A 20,669-nucleotide genomic window follows, 5' to 3' on the forward strand; every position below is an offset into this window, starting at 1 on the left:
AGTTTTGGATGTGCAATTGTCATATGGAAAGAGAAAACAATGGTTGCACTGCCTTTATATAACTCCATGCTATCTATACCCTAAAGGAAATAAATATTTGCAAACATAAAAAATGCGCCCAGTCATTTAGTACATGGTAATATTCATAGCAATCTATAAATTATGCCACCACAGAACAAAAGTTCACCAAAAGTAGATGGTGTTCTCATTAGAGAATTGAAATCGTTGGTTAAAGCCCCTTCAGATCCAAATCTCTATAAGAACCCCTGAAAAGGAAAACAGGAAGTTTCATGAGAATACGACAGGGTAATAAGAAATCTGATTAAGCTCAAGCTCAGGCTTTGTATAGGGTTAAAAGTTATGGAGTCCGTTTTCTGAATCTTTGAAATTGGCCTCAAGCTTCTTAAGCTTTTTAAACTGAACTGGCTTGCCACCTGAACTCAAAATCAGACACTTGCGTAATCTTAAAATTGTCACAAGAGCTTTACCTCAAATAGACAATAAAATAACGAAGTAGATGTTGCTACTCATGCATGCCGCCGTCTTTTTGGAGCATCCTCAGTGTATAGTTCCCAATCATTATGATCAAGAGAACTCAAGTCGTCAAGCTCCGCAATGGCAAGCAAGTATTGCGTCAGCTTCATAAGCTCCTGGTCACTATCACGATTTGCATGAGCTTTCCTGAATGGCTTTATTACCAGACCATTTTGTGGATTCATTACAAAATTTCTCCGAAGATCATCAAACATTATAGTATTTCTCGAATTGTAGAACTGCAAAATTCCAATGAAAACAAAAATTTATTAACCTCGACAGATATACAGCCTCACTAACACAAAGCATTTTAAAAGTTCCTTTATTCTTATCAGAAATAACTCTTCTTTTATCAACAATCAACATGGTTGTTTCTTTTTTAATAATTTACAGTACCAATTCAAAAGAAAAAGAAGAATTCCATTTCCCTGGAAACAGTCAGACTGTAATCATTGGCATACCTCAGGAAACTGTGCCCAGATCAAGCCTAGTGGCTTGCAATCGAAGGTCCCACGATGATCTGACTGAACTGTGATCATAGCTAAATGGTCTAGAAGGGCAGTGATTTTGTAGTTTGGATTGTTGAGAACACCGAGCTGTCCCATCTTTAATTCAACCCACTTAAGGCTGCCAAAGGAAAAGGTACAAAAGGTAAACGAACAAGAGGTTCGCAAATCCGAAAGTCTTCCAAGAAATTGATGACAACAACTATTACACTGACAGCAAGCCAGATTATAACACATGCACATGTTTGCATTGGAATATCTACTATTTGAGTTAAGGGTGTGATAGAACATAAAAGAAGAGTGGACCAATTGTATAAGTCTGTGGAGCCATTACAATATTCTCAAAACTTTTACAGTTTGCAACTCTCTCAGCTGGAGTTCCGCTCCAGTCGAAAACACGAGATTTTTCTTGCCTCATCCTGACGCAATTCCTCACCAATACACTGACATCTAACTAACTTCCTTGCTCGCTCCCATGCATCCCTTACTGATGGAATTATAATAAAAGCCCAAAAGTTCCTAACCTCACATTATTCACTTTCTTCCTTCTAGTATAACTGTATAAGCGATGTGGACATGAAACTTTATATTCCAATCAAGGTGTTTCTAAGTTGATTTACATTGCCAAGAAATTTTAAATCTACATCATTCGTTCAGTTGAAAATTCGTTTACGTTTTTCTCTTTTTCCATAGGTTGAAGATGTCTGCAACTATGTTGGGGTAGTGGATACCACTATAAAAAGGAGTAGGAAAAAAAAAGAAATGGGGCAAGAAAAGGCAGCAGCATGACCTAGTTTGTAACACCTGGATATGGAAACTGACCTGGTTGCTGACCATATCATGATGTCATATTCAGCATAAGCAGCTGTCAGAAATTCATGAAGATCTGCACTTGACAAACTAATAACTTCATATTTATTTATTTAAGAAGAAAACATAGAACACACACACACACCAGACCAATCAAAGAAAAAAACCAATTATAGATGGAACATACAAGGCCGCATGAGTTGAAGAGGATTTTCTGCAGGAGAGCGATGATCAAAAAGCGTATAATCAATATCCAGAACAAGCAATTTCTTCCCTTCACGGCATGGATTGCGAAGTTCTATCTACAATCCAACAAATGTGGGAGAAACATTTGTACTCAATGAGTCAAGATGACTACAATAAGATTTTTCAGATGCCAATAACTCAAAATCAAATCATTGTATGAGCAATCAAACGAAGGGATTGGTACAAAGTACAAAACTATGTTCTATGCAACTAAATCTTGTCCCCCACATAAATAAACCATCAACGCAAAATCCCTGACATGCATCGCTTGCTAAACGGAGGAAAAAGAGAAATCAACAACTGCACCACTGGAGAAACAAACTCAGTAATTGCACAGAGACGAAGATGTAAAACATGAAAATGTCAGCATTGTAAACACGCACTCCCTCTTAGGACATACAATCAAGATTCTTCTATAACTAGTCACATCTTGTAGTACGAAGGATCCATAGCCCCCTAATAAGTTTCCAACTACTTGAACTTTAAAATTCATGAAGTACAAACTAAAGTCCCTAAACATCATTGAGAGAGAGAGAGAAGAAACAACTCACCTTGCATTGACCAATACGTCTCCTCAGTTTCTGCTTATTGACATCCTTATCCTTAATGTCAATGACTTCATCTTTCCCAAGTTCAAAATCGTCAATAATTTCAGGGGAGTCCAGTTGATCCACGATAATATCATCTTCAACAGTTCTGGTAACCCGAGTTGTAACATTCAAATCACTTGGTGAGTTTTAAAACAAGAATATGCAAATGCAAGTGAAAAACATGGAATTGCAGGATAACACAAAGAGAAATAATATTCCCGTTTCTGTTTCGCAAACTAAAAAGCGTCTCCAAGCTTAGAGCAGGACAAGGATTCTCCTTCAAAATAAATTCAGTGCAGTTCAGCGTTCAGAAGGCAAATGTTACACTCAGATTTTAGCATTTTCACAACGATTTCTAAAGCAACACAGTGGAGCCTCAATTTGTTGATTTGTTGAATGGAGGAATCGAAGTGATGACCTATTTTTCCAAATAAGGGGAAACTAAATTTATGCAGTAAATAATAATATTAGAGAGGGAGTTAAAAGGTGGAACCCGATCATGGTCATCTTGAGAGAAGACTTGAGCGGAAGGTGAGAAAGCAAAAGCGAATCATCGGCTAGCTTGGATCCAACTTTGGGATAAAGAAGCTTTTGGCGTTTGGGCAAGACGTTAGTAAGCTCGCAGATTCGACGCTTCAGCTCACCCACCGAGTCATCTGCGCAAACTCGCACAGTATACTCCTTTCCGCTCCACTTCAGCGTCAATGTTATCTCTTCCTCTGAACTGGATGCTGAGGCAGCGGCAGCGGCAGCCATTGTCGACTTCCACTTCCCAACTCACAACCTTCTTCTCGCTCTCTCCCAGTCTCAACCAAATCAAAATGAAGCCAAATTATAAATTATAATACAATACGTGTGTGTATATTTTTTTTTTCCTTAAAAAAAGTAATTCAATACGTATGCTTTTGCTTTTCATTTTAATTTCTCTTTTTAGACCTATGTTTTGCTTTTGGTTGGGTTGGGCGGTCCATAACAATATCGGAAAAACCCAATCATATCCTTAAATGTAGCATTAAAAATACTAAAAATAACCTTTTTTTTTCCCAAGTACAATACGTGGAGAGGAATTTCAAACTCAGAGGCTCATGGTTGGAGGTTAAAAAACACAAATTTAAACATTAAATCTAAAAACCCTACCCAAAAAAGGACAATATAATATATACATATGTGTGTGTGTGAATAATCATATCTACCTACAACTTTCCATTAGAGTAATTAACGTGTATGGAAGGAAAAGATTAGCAATGCAACTGATTTTAGAAGAAAATTAATTTAACCTTCCAATAGAAAACAGCAAAGAGAGAAGCAAGGAGGAGAAATATTTTGATCAGTTGAAATCAAACTTGCTTTTTAGCATCACAACATTTGGATAGACTAAACTAAAGACATTTGGTAACAAATATCTGCCCACATAATCATTGATACAGAAAATCTCTAGTAAAAACTAACCTAAGCATAGCTGAATTAGTTAATTTTGATATTGATAATAGACATATACTCTTAAAAACATCTTTAGTGCTTGATGAACAATCAGAGTTCAAAAGAATGGGTTATATCAATGTATTCTCGAGGAACGAACACAGACATGCTTCATTCCACACACACAATGCTAATCAAAATAAATCATAATTTCCATCTGGAATCGATTTAATACTTTATCACCTCCTACTATCAGATATGTGAGCGAACAAAAACGCAAAAAACATGAAAATGAAGAAGAAAAAGACTACTAGTTTCAGATACAGCGGAACTTTTTAAACGGGCAAAAGTAGTTACATACAAGCCGCCCATTTCTAAGATTCAATCTTCGTACTCTGTTTCCTCATCATCATCTTCATTTTCTGCATATCTCCAACCCTCGTCCACGTTATCACGGTCCTCCTCTGTTTCTTCGCTATCTTCTTCCTCGTATGTTTCTTCTTTAACTGGCCATGATTTTTTAACTGCACTTATAGGGGCAGGAGATGGGGTTGTGCCTTTTCGCTGTGATATTTTTGAAGGTGGTAACTTCAAGTTTGGTTTAGGCTTGTTCTGTTTCTGGTTCTTATTTACCCGTTTTCCACCATACCCATCTTGATCACTGGCATCTATCTCATTTTCCCCATTATTTGGAGCATTGCCATTGTCTTCTACCAGATGTCCAGGATGCTCTCTTCTCAGATGGAGTTTGAGCTTGTATTCATGGATGTAAGCCTTTTCACACCCTTCGTATGGACAACCGTATGGGCGATCTGACGATGCAGATGCGTAAGCTCCTCCAGAAGGTTTAGAAACCTTAATTTGCTTCTCAGAAGGTGGTGTATACTTCACCACTTCAGCCGGCACATTCTACAAAGATGACAGAATTGAATGTAAAAATAAGAGTCTACCTAGAATGGCTGCCCAACTTAAAAGATGGTCTTGTCATAAACAAGAGAAAACCTTACTAACATTTAACAAATCCTAAGAGCCAACAATAAACTGATATTGAATACAAGTTATTCTTCTTGGAAGAGTGTGAAGAAAAAATATAAGAATGAAAATGGAACTACATGAGAGCTAAAGCAATGTCCTGAACAAGTTGTTACCTTTTCATGGTGAGACGTAATGTGGTTCTTCAATTTGTACTCGTGGGCAAATCTCTTTCCACAATCAGGGTATGGACAGATATGATAGTTTTCTTGTGAATGCGTTTTCATATGCGATCTCAAGTTGAAATCAAGGGAAAATGCCTAAAGATAATCATCTAAAAGGTGAGTATGGAGAGGTTTGCACTTCACGAGTAAAGAAATAAGCTACACAGACAAGGTTAGAAACTATCTTGCATGCTCAACTGATTTTCTCGTGCTGCACATACTAATGTGCACAAAGCACAAACTAGGTACTAATAAATGTTGCATAGAAGGAATAAATGTTCCTGGTCTGGCCATTCTAAGATAAGTCCAAACACTAACAACAAGAAACATGATATATACAATTCAGTAAGCAAGCAAGTCTACTGTCGTTTCAGCACCAAAGATTTTTTGAAGAGCATGGTTGACATATTTCTTACTTGCAATGGCAAAAGAAAAGTCATTAATACGTAGGTCAAGTTTTCTGGAGTCAGATCAGAATTGCAACCAGCTACACAAGCTGCCACACTCTATAACAAGCCGTTCAAGGAGAAAAAAACTGTTTTGGTTGGATGTCTCATAAGCAACAAATTCATTGTTGTTGACAAATTTGGAAGCCTTCTCATAATCTCCTTGGTTTTGGTTGGATGTTTAATCAAGCCCCTCATTTTTTTCATGCGAAAAAGAATTTGTATAAATAGAACAAGAAAGGGTAAAAAGACACCAGTCCAAGGAGCTTCTCAAAACTACTCCAAGACAGCTTAACATAGGTTGAATAATACAAATATATTTTTAATTATTCAACATATGTTAAGTTCCTTCTCTTTAGGCTTCTCCAAAAAAAAATCCTGTTATTTCATTCCAACCATGGCTCCCATACAGCCATATCAAGGCTTTGATAGCGTTCAACCAAATAAACCATCTTTTGTACCTTTATTCCCCTATCTTAATGAAATGCTTGTTTTTATTAAAAAAGGAGCAACAAATTCATTGATGGACTCAAATAAATGAAAAACAAACAAAATCTGTAAAGACTTTTCACAGGGGACTGATTAATCACCTTACCGCAGCCTTCATGAGGACACACAAAATCTCTTTCACCAGTATGAATAAGAAAGTGTCTTTTCAACTTCGAACTATCCAAAAATTTCTGCAATAAAAAAAATATATTATTTTCAGTTTGTAACACCAGAACAAATTCATGTGAGAGAAAATTTTGATGAATAATAATGACACCTTATTGATGTCAAATGACATTAAGAAAGAGTACACCCACTTCCACTCACTTGGTACAAAGGGAGTTAACCCAACAAAATCCTATTTATTATTCTCAAACATACAAAGTTATATCGTGAAAAACAGATCAAAATACCATTTCCAAATATGATAAGAAAAAGATGAGTGAAAATTTATATACTTCTGATAAATGGCTAGTCACTCTGCAATAATAACACCAAAGTTGAATACCATGCCAGATACATACATTGAATTTCCAATGGAATTTTAAATCAATCATAGTTCAATTCTAACATATCTGAGATGTTAAAAATTGCTTGCAAAGAAGTTGAGATGAGAACAGTACCTTTCCACAGCCTTCATAGTGACAAACATATTGTCTCTCCCCATGAATGTGAGAATGCTTCCTCAAGGCACCTGCATCAATAAATGTTTTTCCACAGCCCTCGTAACTACAAAGGAAAAGCACTTCAGTGGTTGGTTCTGGTTCAGGTTCGGGTGCCTCAGACTGTTTTGCCTTTTCCTTTAATGCCTTCAAGGTATCCTCTGAGCAAGAACCAAAAAAAAATTATGAGCAAATATAAACAAACCAAAAATAGAAAAGACATAAGCATGGGGACCTAATTCAAGTAATATTAGAGAATTTATTTTATTTACTCCATGTAGGGAGTACAGGTAGCTAGATGAAAGGGGGAGGGGGAAAACCACTTCTCGGATTCCAGTATCATTAAAAAATAATAATAAAAAATAAAAAAATTAAATCAGTCATTAGAAGTACCACATGAACATCCAAAATTTATAAAGGTACTATATCCATTCAAACAACAAAAATATTCAACAGCTTTCTAGTTGTTTATGAAAGGTTTTAAGGCTTGGTAACTATAAGCAGACATTAAACATTCTAAAGCAAAGGTCAACTTTTAGAAAGACATCCACCAAACCATGAAATTCCTACAGACGGACAATTGGTGATCTGAAAATTAAGAATCTAATAACCAGAATACGGAGCTCCAAAAGTTACAGAGTAGCACGAACATAGAATGAATGTCAAAAGACTTTTAACTGCTATGGTGAACCCTTAAAGCTCACATTCTACACAACATTAATTCAACAGTGTAGTAATGAATTAAATTGTACCTGTAACCCATTTCAAAAGAAAGCACTTTCCTCCAGTTGCAACAACATCTTGAGGGACCCTAAAGAAAAAAAGCAACTACCATGATTAAGAAGGAACTTACAACCTAAACGCAAGGCATGGATACAATACGGTATTTCAGTTCTTTTCTATTTGTCTGTATTTTCTTTGTTACTACCAAACAATATTTATTTGGGCGTATTTTCCAGCAAGGCATGGGTACGATACAAAATTTTGGTTCTTTCCTAATTGAGTGTCTTTTCTTGATTTCTTCTAAAAAAAACTTCTATTTGATTGTATTTTCCACTCTCAATGCTACTACTAACGAAAACAATTAAATCACATGATTTCAACCTAGGCCGTGAAGGAGCTGCAAGTGTCTCTGAACCTCCCCCTTCTAAAAACCACTTATTTGAGCTTCTATTATCGAAAATTATTGGAAATCAGACAGTTATAGCTCCTGAATTAAGCCCTAAGCGGGGAAAGAGTTGCATGGACGGTGAAGTGAAAAATTAGTATTATGTGGCGGGAAAATAGAAACTGAAGAATGAGATTACCATTCTTTGATCCATTTGACAGCAGGAGTCTTGTTCTTCAGAATGGGTCGCCTGTCAAATAGATTGTGATTAAAGTGAGTCTCCATGTCCCTGTCCTCTCTCCTCCAAGCTATTGTAGAGATAGAGAAACTCAATCCAATCGACAAAAAGCTCGAAAGACTAAATTCAATCGAAATCGATGACAAGCAGAAGGGAAGGGATGGAGAGGGCACGGGATGGGGGAGAGGAGAGACACGGAAGCTTTCAGGTTCCGTGCTCATGTCGGTTTACTGGTTTTGGTTTAGTCTGCAAAGAACCGCTTCATTTTCCCCTCCCGAGCCGCTCGGTCCGGTTTTTATTTCCTTTCCTCCATGTCTTCTCCTTTATGTTATTATTACTTTTTCTTTTGGGATTTCGGGTTAAATAGTCTTTTTGGAAGGCCTATTATAAAATGTTGGTTCATCTCTTCATTTTTATGTTTTTAAATATTTGCTGATTTGACCATCCATTCTAAATTACTGTCCTACCCCTCCATTTACATATTACTTTCCTCCTATTTTTTCTATTTGAATCTCATATTTTTTCTCTCCTTCCTCCCCATCTCTCTCGGTGGTTCTTCCCCCTTCTCTCTTCTTCTCTCTTTTCAAATTTTTTAGATTTTTATGATACTTTCCCTTTTAGAATTTATGGATTTCAAACTTTCTCTTTGTTAAGGAAAAAGAAAAAGAATATTCGAGAAAATCAAAGAAGGAAAAAAAGAGAGAGAAGAGAAAGGAAGAGAGAGAAGAGAGAGAAGAGAGAGAAGAGAAAGGAAGAGAAGGAAAGAAAAAAGAGAGAAGCGAGTTAAAAAAAATCGCTCTCTCTCTTTTCTCTCTCGTCCTCTCTAGCATGGGATTGCAGTTTTTTTTTTTTTGCAAATTTAAAAGTATTTGCAAAATTATATTTCCAAACTTTTTTAATTTTACAAAATATTTCTAAATAGTTTCATTTCTTTTTTAAATATTTATACGTAGCATTTAAGTTGATTTACGTGGATTTATTTTTTCATTTTTTAAAAGATTTCCGTAATTTTAAGCTGAGGATTTTTGTTAATTTGTTGAATTGGTAATTGATTGTCAAATTAAAAAGATTTCAGTTTTGAAACTTTAAAATTCAATTACCACATCAACAAAAATTTTCTCACATCTTAATATTCCAATAATAAAGTTCACGCAAATCTTCTCAAAAAAAGGAAAAAAATCAACCTAAATCAGCTCCATATTGGTATTAAAAAAAAGGAAAAATACTGAAAAAAAAAGAAAAAACAGAAATAGAGGATTAAAAAAATAAATAAATAAAATCAAAGAAAGAAAACAGAAACGGGGTATTCAAAAAAAAAAAATCAAAGAAAATTCCTCTCTCTCTCCTCTCTCGCTCTCTCTCGCTCTTTTTTTTAATTCCCCCTTTCTGTTTTTTTCAATTTTTTTTCTTTTTTTAATATCAGAGCATTTAAGTTAGATTTATGTGGATTTTTTCTTCTTTTAAAAAATTGGCGTGAATTATATTATTAAAATATTAAGATACGAGAGAATTTTTATTGATTTGGTGATATTTTCTCAAATTAAAAAAAGATTCATCATTTCAATTTTGAAAATTCATTAAATTTTGTTTCTCCATCTCTCTCTCGCTCTCTCTCCTCCCCTCGATCTCTTTTTCGCTCTCTCTCGCTCTCGTTTTTCTCCCTCTCTCTTCTCGTTTTTTGGTTCTCTCTTTTCTCTCCGCGAATGTATACTTCATTGGTCAAAGAATACTCAAATTTTTTTTTTTAAATACGAAACAGAGGTAGAGAAAAATCTAAAAAAATTTGTTCATTTTAATTTTAAAATTAAAATTTGAAGAAAGATAAAGTTTGAAATCCATAAAATTCAAAATGTTTTGAAGAAAAAAAAAGAGAAATTTGAAATTCAAAAAAATCTAAAAAATTTGAAAAGAGAGAAGAACACAGAGAGGGGAAAATGAAAAACACAGAGAGAGGAAGATGAAGAATGAGAAGAGTGAGAATGGGAGAGAATATGAGATTCAAATGGAAAAAAAAAAGAGAAATAAAAGTTGTAAGTATGTTAGTGGAAGGATATAGCAGTAATTTGGAATGGAATGGAGGTGATGTCAGCAAATATTTACAAAAACATAAAAACGAGGGAATGACTTTTTCAAAAATGCTATTCAGCCCAATTTTCCATTCTTTTCCGAATTAGTCAAACATGTAAAGGTTGACATAGTCCTTCTAACTTTCTAACGCGAGTTGCCGTGGCTGTATCTTCTTCCTGCGTCCATCGTTAAAAATTAACAAATATTTATTCTAATTTTTTCCCTCAATTGTTATGCACTTCTTTTTTAATTGTAAATTTTTTTAATTATATGGAGATGATAAATAGTTTTTAATAAGCATTTAAATTTTATCTTTATTTATTAGTTTTTTTTTTGTCTTAATCTTTTTCCAACAACTATATCTTTTCCGTTTTTCAGGCGAACACTTATTTGTTTTCGAAAATAAAATGTTTGGTATTTTTTTTCTCAGATATTGAAAATAATAATTGATGCAGGTAAAATTAAAATGCAGTCTTCATATTGATGTATATCATATTTTATAACTCAAACTATATATATCAAATTTTTTTATTGCATTGAAGAAATAATAATTGTGGGTGTGTCAAATTGCTTAAATTAATAAAATATATTTTCTTTATGATATATATTTTAATAACGTTTATAATAGATTTACCTAACCATATTGTTTTCTTTTATTAAAGTAATCCACACCAAACCCCACACAATTATGTCACTAGCTAGAACATGCAAGCACATATGATAGTATGTCTTTAGGCACTTGGTATTAGACCACAGAATTTGATAGTGGATCCCAACTTAATTGAATTACTAATTTGACGAGGTAAGACCATTAATTGTTTAGGTGGGTTGTAATCGAACAAAATAAGACCATTGTCATTAAGGGTAGTCATAGTTTGACTAACTAAGTGATACTATAAGTTGTCCCGACTTAAGTGGGTTATAGCCCAACCAAATTAAATAGGAGAGGATACCCCACCAATCCAAGTAGGACCAATATGTCAAAAAATGAGACACATAATAAGCCATCTTGTCTCAATGAGTTGTAGCATATCTGAACACTAATTTAAATGAGATCACATCATGCTTTTTAGCATGTAAGACATCGTGATTAGTAGTGTATTGTTGTATTTACACCTACATATCATATAATTTTAGATACAACATAGACCTATCTAATAACATAATCGCGATCATTTACACATACAAATGCAACTCACTTAAGATGACATGCTAGCAAGTCACAATTAAGTTGCGGACAATGTGCAAGTGGTGTGCTGTCAATGGCAAGCATAATCCCACCAATAATCTAGAAATTAGCATGGTTCGTTTTCTCTCTTATACATACAAATACAAGTATATTGTTTACTGCATCAAAATTTTGTAAAATTGAATACTTTAAATTACTAAGTTCTGAAATTTTTTTTAGCATAAACCACATTAGTGTGCAAGTAGCTCTTTATTTTTATTTTGGAAAGCTACTATGAATCACTACAATAAGGTGCATGAAAACCAAGTTTAAAATAAAAGAGTTGTTAACTATTTTATGTATAAATTCCAGGCAAAGACGGTTTGGATTTGAAAGGGAGGCATAATAAAGCACCTTGATTGCACATTTTATGTTATTGAGAGGAGAGAATTATTGGGTTTTGTGAAGTGAGATGCAAATAATTAATAGAAAGTGGTTGATGCATTGGAAGACATTAAGGAGCGCATTTGAAGTAGTGTGTGTGTGTGAGGTTGATAATGGAGAGAGGTGCTGGGCTCATACTTGGTACCAAATTTCATCTACTCCGCAATTTTAACGGCTACGAAAACACATAATTCAATTATTAAAACATCAATTCTCGATTGGATGTTGACGGGAAAAAACTGAAATAATCAAGCACATAAACCCTATGCGGAGGCCCACCTAATAAGTAATACCTAATCCTGGGAGCTTTGTGTTTGTGTTTAGTCGCTTGGAACTTGGAATTGGACTGCTCTTCTTTGTCTATATCACTGTACACTGACCGCGACACCACATTTGAGATTTGACCCAATCTCACTTCTCAAATTCACAATAACCGTCAACAGAACAGAGTACTAGTTGACGTTGAAGGGCCGTTTCTTGCCCTGTTTCCGGCGCCGCCTTCTCATCAGCTTCACCACCACCAGACTTGACCAAGCTGGAAACAGCTTCACTCGTTCAATGCAACACAGAGCACTGCTCATTTCCATGGCCTCCACAATCTCCCCCATCGAAGGCCGCCTCCCTTGCTCCCCACACACGCATCGACCCGCCATATCCAACACCTTTCTCGTCGCCCCCTCCAGATATTTCGGCACCGCCACTCTCCTGTCGTAAATTCGTCCGTAATTTTGCTCTTCTATCAATGGCCTTGCCCACTCCACGATCGAGGCTGGCGATCTCGACACGTCCATCGCCTTTCTACCGCTCATAACCTCCAACAAAACCACCCCGAAACTGAAAACGTCGCTTTTCGTGCTCACTCTGCCGGGGGTGCAGTAGCAAGGGTCCAAATACCCAATAGTTCCGGCGGGCTGACCGGAGCCGGAGCCGGTGACGGCGAGCCCGAAATCCGCCAATTTGGGATTCCAATGGGAATCGAAGAGGATGTTTTGGGGCTTGATGTCTCGGTGGATGACCAGGTCCTCGTGAAGGAATTGGACGGCACGCGCAATCTGCGTGATGATTTGGAGGCGTTTGGGCCAAGTCACGGAATTGGGCGCCGCAACCAAATCGTGAAGGCTCCCGTTGGGCATGAACTCCATAACAAGAAGCTGAAGCCGCCTCTTCTTCTCAACGCTGGTTCCAAGAAAGTTAACCACCAGCGGGTTGTGGCCTAGACCACACAACACTCGCGCTTCGTTCTCCAGCTTCTTGGAGTTGCTCTCCAATGGCTTCTTCACGGCCACCACCGTATCATCCTCCAGTATTGCTTTGTAAACCCATCCATGCGATCCTTTGCCTATGAGCCTGGCAGGAGAGAACCCATCTGTGGCGTATAAAAGCTGCTGGTACTCAAATAACTCCATCGTACTCCCAATCGAATGATTTTCGATCAAGTGAAAACAGCGGCAGCAGCGCCTGCTTAATTTGGAGAGTAAGTTGTACGCTGTAAGTGTGAGGAACGTGGAAGGAGATTAGATAATAATTAACAAAGCAGCAGGAGCAGCTTTTGGCTTGGCAAGAAAAAAATATATCTAACAGAGAAAGTGGGAAATTATTGGAGAAAGGAAAAAAGATTCTGAGAAAAAGCTTTATAAAAATAAAAGGAGGTTGATGGTAATTGGTAATTGGTAAATGCAATGAGGTGACGGGGCAAACGAGGGAGCCACGGCCCATTAGCGTCGCTTTATTGGAGCCTCCACTTACGCTTCCACTTCCATTTCCCCTTCGCAATCTCCACTCTTTGCCCTGTGTTTTATAAAACAAATCAGCAGCCCAGCCCTTGCGTTGACATAATATAAAAATGGACAAAAGGGAAGCTGAGGAAGATGGGAATTTCCGAATCCGTTTTTTTATTTTATATATTTATAAATAATTAATAAATAACAGAGAGAAGGATTTTTCATTAAATAGAAAAAGAGGATTACATTGGCCTTGCAGTGGCAGCGCAAAAGCATCACCAATACGATCCACGGGCTGGCGGAGTTGGAATGGACTTTTCCATTTAGATGGATTGACCGTTGAATTTGATTTTTTGTTATAAATTAAAACCTAGTTGTATAATGTATGACAGAGTCAATAAATGGGGCTTTATATTATTCATATTTTTTGTTTACTTTTTAAATTTTCCAATGCAATTATTGGGGTTTGATAAATAATTGTAAGTAATGTGTGGAATTTTGAATGCTTTGGGTTGGCAGGCAGGCCAACCGTATTAGATTGGGTTAGTGGAGGGGATTTGGGCTCAGGCCCAAACGGAGGTCCATCATTAGGTCAGCCGCAATCAGAGGCGGCTGCTTCGGAGTTTTTCAGATTCAGCTGTAAATAATTTTGATTTGATTTGATTGGAGTGGAACATGGGGGAATTGAAATGATAAAGTCACGTGAGATGGCACGTGCGTTGCCATCCGCAATCATTTCATTTGTTTCAGGGTCCCCCCTCCCCACCTCCCACCTTTCAACCGCACTGCACCCTGACGTATCTCTATGCATATTATGACTCCCTCTGCGTTCCACGCCGGGCCCCGCAATTCAAACCTCACTTATTTAAGTAAAATAAATACACCGGGATAAATGTAGTAAAATAAAACTAAAGTTTTGAAAAATGCAGGGGTGAAATTGAGATCCAATCAAAGTAGAATTGAAGTTTTCTTTTTTGAGAAGCAAATTGATATTGATAGGCAATTAACAATAATGATTTAGGAACAACATATATATTCAACCTCAGGTTGTAGATGAGTAAATGAGAATTTTATTTTTACACGCGTCTCTATCGTCATAGCATCTTTTTGGTGAACTTTAAGATTTTTTATTTTCTTCTTCTCTTTTGCCATTTTACAAAATTGGTGGATTGAGTTTGTAATACGTTTTCTCTCCTATATCAAAACATTTTTATAATCAATCGGGTAAATAAAATGTATACCTCAGTAGCAACTTCAAATCCTCAATTTCAAATGGAGGATAACAAATTATTACTATTTCTACACGAAGTTTCCTTATGAACTAGATCAAAGATTAAGAGAAGACTGCAAAACTAAAGTTGAGCACTCCAATGTTCAAGTCAGATTTTAGTCCTATCGAATTTGAATTTCGTAATTAAACTTGACGTATCTGAACTCGTGTTTCCGTTGGTATTTATATGGAAGAGGAGTCGGTCCCAACCACTCGGAGGTCACACACGTAATTTCACAACTAGATCATCGGCACAGAATCCCTTAGTGGTTAATGGTATAGTTGAGCGGTTTTCGTCCAAAGTGTGGAAAGTGCGGCTGGCCGAACTAAGTTTGATCGCTTAGCTTACAGTTTGGAGTTAGATACATACATCTGAACAATAGTGCTGCCTCTAGCATGACACATGTCAAGTTTGAAATTCATGGAACATCAATCAACCGCTCTACCATAACTATAATTTTTAACTCAAGACATGTGGTGTCTCTTATGATCCACCAACGGGTAGGTGAAAGAGTTTTTAATTTAATAATTTGCTTCCAATATTAAGTCATGGTCTATCTGACACAAGGATTACCATTCTTAGGAGAATTAATTTAGCTGGAGGGACACTGAGTCTAAATGGAGTGGAGGATAAATTATTGATATATCATATGCATCACTACAATTTCTAAATAATGAGAAGTAGTACTTTGTTGTTTAGAGACGCGTGGTATCTCTTGATTTTCCAAAGCCAATGTGAGAGATTCTCGAAATTAATCAGTTGATTCACCTTAATTAATAAAATCATGATAAGATTATTGCTCTTGGAATAGATTATAATTAATAGCTTGAGGGGAACACCGGACTCGTGTGAGGCCTCTTAAACGCATCTTGCCTTTTAGAGATGGACATCTAGCCTAATAAGTATGACGTGGAAAAGGAAGTCCAAGATACCAATACATGACAAACATGTAGACACATAAATTTTCAAATATATTGCCCATGATAGAAAGCAATTATATGAGTAGACGTACGTAATCAATGAAGAAGGATATTTTGAGGATACCAACAAAAAAAAAAAAAAAAAAAGGTTGGGAAAAAGGGAATTAGATGTTAAAGAGGGGGGGTTAAATATAAAAAAGGAATGGGGTGTAAAAGAGTTGGAAATGGTAAATATTAAGGGGTTAGGTGGGAATGCATTGAAGGAAATATAAAATTGGTAATGGGTGGGAGCGATGGGGACGCATCAAACTTTACTCCAATTAGGCCATACACTCCAATCAATTCATATCATACTTTACAGCCAGGGACGGGGACTCTGTTGTCATTTTTTTAAATAAAATTAAGGGATAATTACAAATATGGTAAAAATATTTAGTAAAATAGCAAAGCACTTTGCTACTCACTACAATTTCTTTACAAATAAGGATACCTTTAACTTGAGATATGCGTCAATTATCGTTGAGCAATGTTCGTTTTGTCATCATAGATTAAAATTAAACCTATAATATAAAATAAAGTGAAATTACTAAAATAATATAAAGTATACTCCAAGTGATAAAAGGCGATTGTATATGTTTGAAATAGGAAAAGAAAAGTAGTAGTGTTGTAAATTTGTAAGATGAAAAAGTAAAAGGAAAAAGGTAATTTAGGAGGGATGGAGTGGGAAAAGGGGGAAGTGAATAATTGGAGGGAAAAAGAAAAGAAAGAGGGGGTGAAAAGGGGAAAGAGAGTGGGAACAGAAAGAAATGAGGATATCATTGATGGGATCTGCATCTGCTTCCTAATACTTTAATATATATTATTATTATTATTATTACAAATAGAGTGTATACGGGCCTAGTGTCTAGTATTGTGTGTGTTTTGGTTTGACAAGAGTGAGTGAGTAGTAGAGAGTACAGACATAACAATTAATTACTCCCCACTCCAATTCTTGCAGCCCCACAGCCTCTGACACCCTTCTCACTCTCTCTCTTCCCTTTCCCTTTCCCTTTTTATTTCCTATGGACTCCACTTGGAACTTGGACCACCATCGTTTCTAACTTCAACAACCTAACTTTTACCCCTTCTTTTTCCACTCTACTATTCTACTTACAACTTACATGCTACTATGTAAATTTATAGAATCATCACCCAACTCATTAACAAACCATACAAACTTCAATAATCCAAGTCTAAGTTACAAAAAAGCCAAAGTCAACCGTTAAAATATGTTAATTTATTTGCAATATCTAACAGCTGGTGGAGAAAGAATTAACCTAATTAACTTCACCAGTAACATACCCAAATTATACTTGTAAAAATAGTCCAAAACATGGTCTACTCAAATATAATCTGGTTAAGTTAAGTTAAACAAAAGTATAAAAGGACAAAAAAAAAGAAACGAAAAGTTGAATAAAATGAATAGAAACGTAAAAGTATACAGACGAAATGTGACATAACAAAACATAAAAGGGTGTGATAAATGAACAGTAATTTTCAGTGCTGGAGCCTGGGACTGGGACTGTCCTTGGGCTTGGCCAAATCCTACGCTGCTCTGCTCTCAAATAATACACCGCCTATTTTATTATTTCCACTTTCTATCTATATACCCTTCTTTTCTCCTCTAATTTTCTATAAGCCCTTCCAAGTTTCCACCTACCTTTTATATCGGATTCGTTTTTGCTGTAGCCGATATGTTTCAAATAAATTTAATAGCATCCAGTATTTGAAATATATAAATTCTCCAGCAACAACGCATTACGATACCCCAGATATATTTGGACTATTCAGAAAATAATTTTTTATCGGCGGGGAAAGTTTATCTTCTATTTCCCTCAATTCAAAATTTGTATAATTTTCCCTATTTATTGGAAAAAGGAAGAATATTTCCACGCATTCGTATTATAATAATAAGCAATAAATTTTAGTTAAACAAAAAATTGGAGGACTTTGGATGAAGATCAGCGAATGCGACAGAGAATGTGGTGGATAAGTCCATGATTTTCATGTGGTATATACATATTTTTTAATACGCTAAAAAAAATATTGAGAAAACGGAGTATTAATTAAGTAAGGGCATAGTTGGGAAGCAGGCGATATATTATTTAATGAAAAGAAAAAATAATAATAATGCTCCATTTATTTAAAAGGAAAATGAAAGTCATAATGTGGAAAGCGCTCCCAGAGCTTTTTTGGGAAGGATTGGCCGGGAATGGGAGGGTGGAGGTATCAAAAGGAAGGGGGGGGGGGGGGGGGGGGGGGGGGGGGGGGGTTGGTTGTTGTTGCTGGGGGTTGATCTGATTGCTTTAGCTGGCTTGGCGTTGGCCAGCTGCTTGTAGTGTGGAGGTGGAGGTGGAGGAAATGACGAGAAAGCCCCAAAGCTAAGAAGAAGAAAGTGAAGAGTGTTTGGTATTACACTAACACTATTAGGTTTGCAGAAAAAAGCGGGTTGCATCAGAATTGAACTCGGAGTGAAAAGACGGAAATGGGCAGGCAGGCGTGAGTGGGAATGGAATAATGGAGGGGGAAGAAAAGAAAGGGAAAGGGGTTGAGATTAGCGTTTGGACTTCCTAAACCTCATTCCTGATCATGATCCTGTTGTTGTGTTTCAATTTCCCCTCTCCCTCTCCCTCTCCCTCACCTGGTGGCTGCTGTGCTGCTACATGCTCCCAGCTCTAAATCTAAAACTAAAACCTTAGCAGAGCAAAGCCGAGCCGAGCCTCGAGCCTCGAGCCTCAGAAAGAGAAGAGAGAGTCAATCAGAAACCCACAAACACTCATAATAATCATAGTCATACTCATTGGCTCCTAAATTGATTGGGTTGGGGATGGGGCAGTGATATATATTGAGAATCAGGAGGATAGTCAGGGAAGGGAAGGGATCATCCCCACTCCTGGGTCCTGAGGGTAAGAGACTAGTAGTCTAACACAGTGAACTGTCAAACAACAAGAAAACACACGCACACATATATATAAGAAAAAACACACACACATATATTTATTAAAGAAAGAAATAGAGTCAAAGGGCTGGGTTTCCCCACCAGATGGAACTTACAGATATGCAAACCAACAACAAGCAGCAGCAGCAGCACAACAATAACAGCGCCACCCCACATCTCCACCACCACCACCGCCATCAGCAACACCAAAAGCACCCCTCTTCTCAATCTCAATCTCAATCCCAATCCCAATCCCAATCTCCCCAGCACCAGCACCAGCAGCAGCTTCATGTCGTCCCTTTCGATGGCAGTGGCAGATCATCAGGACCCTTCATGGGGGGCTCCATCTCCTCCACTACTCTTGTCTCCCTCCCCCCTCCTTCTTCTTCCTCAGCCACCGCCTCCGCCTCCGCCGCCCCCCCTCCTCACCTCCTCGACGCCTCCCTCGTCATCGCCACCAGATCCGACTCCAACAGCGACCCTTCTCCCCGATCCACCACCCCTACCCCTTCCAATTCCAACGCCCTCAAGCGCTCCACAAAGGACCGCCACACCAAGGTCGACGGTCGCGGCCGCCGCATCCGTATGCCCGCCACTTGCGCCGCTAGGGTTTTCCAGTTGACCAGAGAATTGGGCCACAAGTCCGACGGCGAGACCATCGAGTGGCTACTCCAGCAAGCCGAGCCCGCCATCATCGCCGCCACCGGAACCGGTACAATCCCTGCCAATTTCTCCTCCCTCAATATCTCCATTCGTAGCAGCGGATCCACGCTATCCGCGCCTCCCTCCAAGTCCGCTCCCCATTCTTTCCACGGCGCTTTGGCCCTAGCTCATCATCCCCACTACGAGGAAGGCTTTGCTCATGCTGCTTTGCTAGGGTTTCACCACCACCACCATCAACAGCAGCATCAACTGAATCTTATGACGGCCGATCAAATTGCAGAAGCACTCCCCAGCACTGGCGGCGGTGGAGGAGACTCGACCGATAACTATATGAGAAAACGCTTCAGAGAGGATCTATTTAAAGAGGATACGCAATCTCAAGGGCAAGGGGAGAGCGGATCTCCTAAAGCAATTAAGAGCGATCTACAATTACAGAAACAACAACAACAACAACAACAGTCGCAGCAGCAGTCTTCGTCGGGGCTACTCCGGGCTTCGAATATACTGCCGGCGACGGCCATGTGGGCGGTGGGTCCGGCCCCGAGCAGTGGGGCGAGCAACACGTTTTGGATGCTACCGGTGACGGCGGGTTCAGGTGGGGGGAATGTGGGGAGCGGGAGCAGTTCTGGGGCGGAAGCGCAGATATGGCCGTTCCCGACGGGTGGTGGAAACACATTGCAGGCGCCGTTGCATTTGATGCCGAGACTCAACATCCCAAGCGGGGTGGAATTGGGAGGGGGAAGAGCGAGCCAACAGTTGCAACTGATGCAGCAGCAACCGAGTCAGCATCTGGGGCTGGGAGTATCGGAGTCCAATTTGGGAGTGTTGGCTGCTCTTAATGCGTATTCCAGGGGTGGTTTGAGTATGAATTCGGATCATCCATTGGAGCATCAGCCTCAGCCTCAGCCTCAGACTACTGATAGTGGGGACGAAGCCCCCAACAGTTCCCAATGACAACCAAACCACACTTCACACTTCACACTTCACAAACAAAGTTGAGTATTCATGATCAGTTACCCCACCTTAATTCTTTGTGTATAATAACACCTTCAATTCCCGCTGCCTTTGCTGCCTTCCTTTTAACATTCTTCCAGTTGGGGTTTTTAATGCACATTTCGTTTCGGTGATGAGTTGAATCATATAATTCAAAGGATTTTTCATCTGGGGGTAACTTCTTCCATCTTTTTCCTCCAT

General features: G+C 38.0%; 4 protein-coding genes across 4 annotated transcripts; 1 reads left to right on the top strand and 3 right to left on the bottom strand.

Moving 5' to 3' along the window:
• Nucleotides 1-24: 24 nt before the first annotated feature.
• Nucleotides 25-3,518, bottom strand: LOC111019710 (ubiquitin family protein). The gene is made up of 7 exons (XM_022296126.2): nt 3,180-3,518; nt 2,648-2,792; nt 2,038-2,152; nt 1,863-1,926; nt 996-1,161; nt 489-773; nt 25-266 (listed from the first exon to the last, which is right to left on the bottom strand). The coding sequence occupies exons 1-6, from the start codon at nt 3,440-3,442 to the stop codon at nt 528-530; spliced, it is 999 nt and encodes a 332-aa protein (XP_022151818.1). The 5' UTR covers nt 3,443-3,518; the 3' UTR covers nt 25-266; nt 489-527.
• Nucleotides 3,519-4,296: 778 nt separating this feature from the next.
• YY1 (zinc finger (C2H2 type) family protein) lies at nt 4,297-8,525 on the bottom strand. The gene is made up of 6 exons (XM_022296285.2): nt 8,206-8,525; nt 7,651-7,709; nt 6,860-7,059; nt 6,338-6,427; nt 5,254-5,397; nt 4,297-5,014 (listed from the first exon to the last, which is right to left on the bottom strand). Exons 1-6 carry the CDS (start codon nt 8,463-8,465, stop codon nt 4,487-4,489), a joined length of 1,281 nt encoding a protein of 426 aa, XP_022151977.1. The 5' UTR covers nt 8,466-8,525; the 3' UTR covers nt 4,297-4,486.
• Nucleotides 8,526-12,061: 3,536 nt separating this feature from the next.
• On the bottom strand, nt 12,062-13,798 carry LOC111019684 (Protein kinase superfamily protein). Its single transcript, XM_022296093.2, has one exon. It carries the CDS (start codon nt 13,327-13,329, stop codon nt 12,376-12,378), a length of 954 nt encoding a protein of 317 aa, XP_022151785.1. The 5' UTR covers nt 13,330-13,798; the 3' UTR covers nt 12,062-12,375.
• Nucleotides 13,799-18,783: 4,985 nt separating this feature from the next.
• On the top strand, nt 18,784-20,635 carry TCP8 (TCP family transcription factor). The gene has a single exon (XM_088117253.1). It carries the CDS (start codon nt 18,918-18,920, stop codon nt 20,427-20,429), a length of 1,512 nt encoding a protein of 503 aa, XP_087973379.1. The 5' UTR covers nt 18,784-18,917; the 3' UTR covers nt 20,430-20,635.
• The last annotated feature ends 34 nt before the right edge of the window (nt 20,636-20,669 follow it).

This window comes from Momordica charantia (assembly GCF_013281855.1).
Source record: "Momordica charantia cultivar OHB3-1 chromosome 9 unlocalized genomic scaffold, Mcharantia_2.0 BLBB01000009.1, whole genome shotgun sequence".
Lineage (NCBI taxonomy): Eukaryota > Viridiplantae > Streptophyta > Magnoliopsida > Cucurbitales > Cucurbitaceae > Momordica > Momordica charantia.

Coding starts and splice junctions, on each gene's coding strand:
- LOC111019684 (XM_022296093.2), bottom strand. CDS start 13,329: ATGGAGTTATTTGAGTACCAGCAGCTTTTATACGCCACAGATGGGTTC.
- LOC111019710 (XM_022296126.2), bottom strand. CDS start 3,442: ATGGCTGCCGCTGCCGCTGCCTCAGCATCCAGTTCAGAGGAAGAGATA. Junction 2,793..3,179: donor CTCAAGATGACCATGATCGG/GTTCCACCTTTT, acceptor TCGGGTTACCAG/AACTGTTGAAGATGATATTA. Junction 1,162..1,862: donor ATGATATGGTCAGCAACCAG/GTCAGTTTCCAT, acceptor TTCCTTTGGCAG/CCTTAAGTGGGTTGAATTAA.
- YY1 (XM_022296285.2), bottom strand. CDS start 8,465: ATGAGCACGGAACCTGAAAGCTTCCGTGTCTCTCCTCTCCCCCATCCC. Junction 7,060..7,650: donor TCTTTTGAAATGGGTTACAG/GTACAATTTAAT, acceptor GTTCTTGCTCAG/AGGATACCTTGAAGGCATTA. Junction 5,398..6,337: donor CTCATGAAGGCTGCGGTAAG/GTGATTAATCAG, acceptor GATTATCTTTAG/GCATTTTCCCTTGATTTCAA.
- TCP8 (XM_088117253.1), top strand. CDS start 18,918: ATGGAACTTACAGATATGCAAACCAACAACAAGCAGCAGCAGCAGCAC.